Source organism: Amphibalanus amphitrite, unplaced genomic scaffold (assembly GCF_019059575.1).
Source record: "Amphibalanus amphitrite isolate SeventyFive unplaced genomic scaffold, NRLGWU_Aamphi_draft 000128F_arrow, whole genome shotgun sequence".
Lineage (NCBI taxonomy): Eukaryota > Metazoa > Arthropoda > Thecostraca > Balanomorpha > Balanidae > Amphibalanus > Amphibalanus amphitrite.
Genome location: NW_024881623.1, coordinates 37,351 through 43,167, shown reverse-complemented (window position 1 = coordinate 43,167; position 5,817 = coordinate 37,351). Strand labels below are relative to the sequence as shown.

General features: G+C 48.8%; 1 protein-coding gene across 1 annotated transcript; it reads left to right on the top strand.

The window, feature by feature from the left end:
* Positions 1-935: 935 nt before the first annotated feature.
* Positions 936-2,378, top strand: LOC122381830 (fumarylacetoacetate hydrolase domain-containing protein 2A-like). Its single transcript, XM_043366522.1, has one exon. The coding sequence runs from the start codon at positions 1,357-1,359 to the stop codon at positions 2,221-2,223; it is 867 nt and encodes a 288-aa protein (XP_043222457.1). The 5' UTR covers positions 936-1,356; the 3' UTR covers positions 2,224-2,378.
* Positions 2,379-5,817: the final 3,439 nt, after the last annotated feature.

The window sequence follows — 5,817 nt, the reverse complement described above, 5'->3', positions numbered from 1 at the left end:
AGTTCAGGTCAAGGTCAGGTCAAGGTCGGGCCAAAAAAGGTCAAATTTTAAAGTTGATAGTTTTGAATAAAATGGGTATTGATTCGATGCAGCTCGTCACGGGGAGTCTAATGGTGGTCTTTGTTTGGCGCTACGGGGTCTAGAATTGCTAAAAATTGAGTTTGAAAATTTGACGTCATCAATTTTGAACAGTTTTTTCGCTATAACTTCGCCAAAAAAAGAGGTATCAATCTCAAATTTGGTATGTGGATGGAAGGCAGTAAGGACTATCACATATATTCCGGTTTTTGCGAAATTCAAAAAACTTTTTGGATTTTTCGATTATGATATCCAAAAAATCTATTTTTTTGATTTTTGGGGGTCAAAATCCAAAAATTTCAAAAATCCGAGATAGCAGTTTTGTAGCCCTGTCCAATCTACAGCTTTTATGTTCATTTTCCTGTATTTGCAAAGCTATAGGCCTGACAGCTCTTCCCGCGAAACCCTTTTTTGGGTCGAAAACGGCAGAACATGACGTCACTCTGACGTCATTGCCGGCCAACTTATCAGAGCCTTTGGAAAAAATTTTGGTCACAATGTGTAAAATTGATGTCCGGGAGGGTACTGAAAGTTTGGTGACGATCGGCGCAGCGGTTCTGGAGATATATCGAAAAGTCTGGAGGGGGGGCAAAAAATAGCCCCCCCACCAGGTCGCGGGTTAACAAGCTACCATTAGCACTGGCAGCGATTTTATACCCGGGACTCGATACGGGACTGTATAAACAATCTGTGCACGATACAAATGTTCCGACTTCCGAACAACATATCCGAAGGTTCAGCGCAGCTCATTTGCACGTCTTCAATGTGCAGAGAAGTGAAAAGTGAAATCAGGATGCTGTGTGCAATGCAGGATGCAATGTGCAATATGCATAACAAGCCGGTCATCTATGGGGTGCATAAGTTTGATCGGCCTCAATTTTTCAAGCTTTCTCAGTGCGCCTGAATGGGGTGTTATTGATTTTGTAGATAAATAAATTCACTTACTTCCTCCTGATATCCACGAAAGCTCTAAAACAAAGACGTAGCGCTACGATACCGTTACATGTGCAAAAAGTCAGACTCGATGACAATTGAGTTTGATGACATTCACCAGTCGTGAAGAGGCGTCAAGAGGCCCGGCACTTGGTTTGTTTATCGACCCGCCCTGTATCCACGCGGCGCGGCCTTGAAGTGGGTCTGGTCGGCCGGCTGGTGGTCAGAGGGGAGGGATGTCTGGCACACCACTCTCGGAGGGGGCTCAGTGACCGCGGCCGATCCGTCCGAGGTGGTCTTTGAGAGAGGAGAGTTCAGTCAGTGACACTGCAAGAACACATAGCCATGAAGCTAGTGCAGTGTTCGCACGGTGGTAAGGACCACCTCGGTCTGCTGTCAGCGGACGAATCGACCGTGAAGCTTCTGACCGACCCGAATCTCCCCAACTCGGCTGTAAGGCTGCTGCAGCTCGGACCACGCCAGCACGTCCTGGAGATTCTCAAGGCTGCCGAAGCCACCGCCAATGCTGTGCCACTGTCGGAGGTCAAGCTGCTAGCGCCGATCACCTCTCCCGACAAAGTTCTCTGTATCGGGATGAACTACGTGGACCACTGCGCCGAGCAGAACATGCCTGTGCCTACCGAGCCGGTGGTGTTCAACAAGTTTCCGAGCTGTATCGTGGGCCCGTCGGACGCCATCGGGCTGCCCTCTGCCGTGACCTCTCAGCTCGACTGGGAGGTGGAACTTGTCGTGGTCATCGGACAGAAGTGCCGCGACGTGAGCCCCGAACAGGCAGACGACTACATCTTCGGCTACACGGTGGCGCACGATGTGTCCGCGCGCGACTGGCAGCTGCGCAGAAACGGCGGACAGTGGCTCGTCGGCAAGGCGATGGACACGTTCTGTCCTCTAGGACCGTGTATCACCACGGCGGACAGCCTGGACCCGGCTAATCTCTCGCTCTGGTGCCGGGTGAACGGCGAGACCCAGCAGCAGGGCAGCACGGCGCAGCTAGTGTTCGACTGTCGCCAGGTGGTCTCACACCTCTCCCGCAGCGGCATCACCCTGCTGCCCGGAGACGTCATCCTCACCGGCACGCCGCCCGGGGTCGGCGTGTTCAGGAAGCCGCCCGTCTTCCTCAAACACGGAGATGTGGTCGAATGTGGCGTGGAGGGCATCGGCACCATCACCAACAAGGTGGTGGCCGTCTAGGGGGATGGACGGCACTGGGGAGGAGTGGAATGGAAAGGTTGTTATGCTATCAATTTTGTGCTGTACATATTCACGCGAATGTTTGGTGAGCCCGCTCTCAGTTTTTCCATGTACGATGTTTGACTTGACAGTTGACCAATACATTGTGAGGGGTATTATGATGTTTTCTCGCTTTGTCTCATCGTTCAGTACGTATTCGCCACGAATGATTAACCCGCGAGTTGCTGGGGGGGGGGGGCGTTAAACGCCCCCACTTTTTTCGCCGGGCCATAGCATAAAAACGGCGCGCCGCAGGCGCGCCAAATTTTGGGTACCTGTAGGGAATTGATTGAAGGTTATTGTGACAGAGTTTCAAAAAAATCGGTCCGAATAATTTTGAGATATCGAGGCTTTAGTGACGTCATGATTTCTGAGTTTTCGACCAAAAACGGCATATGTTCAAAAAATCATATAAAATCACAGAATAGACATACAGACATGCAGTAAACGCCATGGGACTGCCAATGCCATGAACAATCAAATGGCTATCTTCGATTATTGATTATCGTTCCGCATCTTCCAAAATCTTGAACTGAATCTTGGCAATTTCTCGTGACTACTTCACGACCATGATACATGCATTTCTTAAATTGAACTTTTTGAGCCAAACACGTACACATATGATAAAATGAATGTCACCATCGTGTTCTACGCCCCAAATTACCCATAAAACATGTGTCACGGGCTGCGAATATCAGTTTTGATTTTCGGGGATATGTGCCTACCCGGTTGACCTGACCTTGACCCTGGCCTATGCTTGACTGACCCCTACATGGAGCTGACACTCTTGTAGGCCTTATATGATGGATTGTGCACCGTTTTGACAGAGTTTATGACGAGAGGCGCCCATTGCGAAGTCCTGAAGTCCATGCTACTGAAAGCCCGATTTCAGGTGTTTGACCTGACCTTGACCCGACCTGTGACCTCAAATTTCAACTTTAAAGTACTCATCTGAAGCGTCTCGTCGCGTTCTTTCGTTTGCCGCCTCGTGCGTTTCGCTGCGCCTATTGGTTCTCGAGTTATCGGCTGGGGGCGTTTAACGCCCCTCCCGCCCCCCCCCCCCCCCCCCAGCAAACGGTGGGTGGCGAAATACCCCAGCAACTGCCGGGTTAACTTAAAATGCAATAAAAAGCGCCTGACGCTCGTCTTCAACATGGTCCGTCTGACAGTCAACACAGCGCATGGTCCGCTTATTTTCACTCCCGGCAGCGGTGATTAATTATGTATACCTACTCAGAGCTCTAACAGGGACACGCCTGCATCCCGAACAGATAGGGTCAGATATGATCCAAAGTGCACGTCAGACACTGTTAGAGCAAGCTTGCTTAATAATTTACTGATGGTGTGAGATGGTATCGATGCCTCATTCAACTGTGGATGAGATAACGCGGGCAATTTTTTCCAAAAGCAAAAGTTATAAATTTGGGTTTCAGGAGATTGAATATTGCTCTAAAAAAAAGGCGTTTTCTTCGACTTTTTAGTGGTGCCCTTAGGATCTATGTTGTTTTTGGAACTATTTCGGTCAACTTCCTGGACTTTTTTAGACGTGAGAGCAGAGCATGATCAACGGCGAGGCTCCCCCTGCCGTGGTAATAATCTGAGCTTGCATAAGCCCAGTTTGTTCGCAGCGTAGGGCTCGGCGTCCGATACACACTACACGCTATGCACTGAGCAGTGCTGACGGACGGTGCCTACCGTGCTGCTACCTGCCGGTTCGCAGTGCTGCCATCTGAGCCTGTGACAGCTGAAGTGGACTGGAACTAAGGATATAAGAGATTTAGGCGATGATGGTCAGCATTTATAAATACCAATGCAAAGTTTCATATATAGTCATCGCATATAAATCTGGTAATGCAATATCCGTTACACAATGTGCATTAGGCATCAAGTCAAGCGTTTTTTTTTTTTTGGTAATGGTCGAAGACTTTAGAAATGCAAATTTTAAACAGGTTTCCTATTAAATTCCCCTTTTAACCCACTCACACAGACATACAAATGACGATTGGAGAAGAGCCGATTCGATCCGGCTATTATCGACATCACTCACCTCCCACGCGAGGTCCTTTTCGGCAAACACGCCACTTGGGGTGTGATGAGGCGCCACCGCGTCGGCGGATGTTTTTGAGGGTGTTGGACTCACTGGACTGAATAGAGTTGTATGTCTTCAACGGCGGAAGATGACTCATCTATCCCGTTCGATGGACCATTGCAGACATCTTTCTTATTTCAATTCGGTAGATGCTTATGTACTCTTACTCGAGAAGTTGAAGAGAGATTTAATCTTGGTCTTGTTTATAATTGGCCTAAAAGGTGCTATCTCAACATACCTCCAAGCTTAAAATACATTAATTGTTTTCAGTAATATTTATATTATGTTTACAATATTAACTATGGTTGAACGTAAACTAGATGAATCCAAATTAGCAACAGGTAGGTATAATACAAAACTAACAAATGACGGAAAGGGACGGACAGCTTATGTCATGAGACCAGTGAAACGTAATGTCACCGAGTGCTCTTATTGAAATGGTTTTTCGGCGAACACCGGTCCATGTGATTAAGTTAAACCGAGCAGGTCGTCCACCCGTCGAGCGTGACAGCTATTTCGGTGCACGAGAGTCGAGTAGTCGTGCAGATTCAGTATCACCTTAGCGGCATCACTCAGCTCTGAACAGCAGCCGCAGCAGCAGCAGCAGCAGCGGCAGACAGGATCCGGCATCGCAAAACTGGAGACATCGCACCACACTGGGAACTTTTATTGATGGAATCGCTACAGTACTGGTAAAATTCGGAACATTGACTGCTGCTGCACTAACAAGACTAGTCTCTGTCACGAGATAATCGCCAAGCAGATCGAACTTATCGCATTTGCTTACGTCAGCAGTAAGCCTCCGCGCACTCTGCGGACAGAATGACGTCATGCTCAGGGAAAATTGTTGCAGATTGTGGGTGCTTGATCCCGGAATGATGACGCTCACTTTCGTGGTTTGCTATTGCGACCCAAAACACGCATGCCATGTTCTCAAATACGTATACCATTATACAGTGTACAATAAATGCATATGTACCGGGTGATCATTTGGGAATGAGATAAAGTAAGTGGCACGTGCAGATGTGTATTCAATAGAACACCAGACAAAAGACACGTCATTAGACTCGTCATCGTGGGACATTTTGTACTGCACACTATTATACACCTGCAAGCCACTGTTCATCTACAGCAGGTGCTCAAAGTGGCCACCCCCTTCTGAGCGGCACAGCTCAGCCCGACGGCGTGTGTGACGCGCCATCTTTCGCAGCTGCTCTTCGTCCATGTTGCGGGCGAAGTCCTCAACCAGTTCCTTCAGCTGTTCCAGCGTTTGGGGCTCGCTGCGCACGATCTGAGCCGTCACCAATGACCAGAAACAAAAGTCCAGACAAGACAGGTCGGGACTGTACGGCGGCCATCGGTGTTCACTGTTCCGGGAGATGACGCGGATGGCCAGGATGGACTCCTGTGAATTCTGGCTAACCCATGATGAGGAGTGGTTTGAGCGTGTACTCTGGAGTGACGAA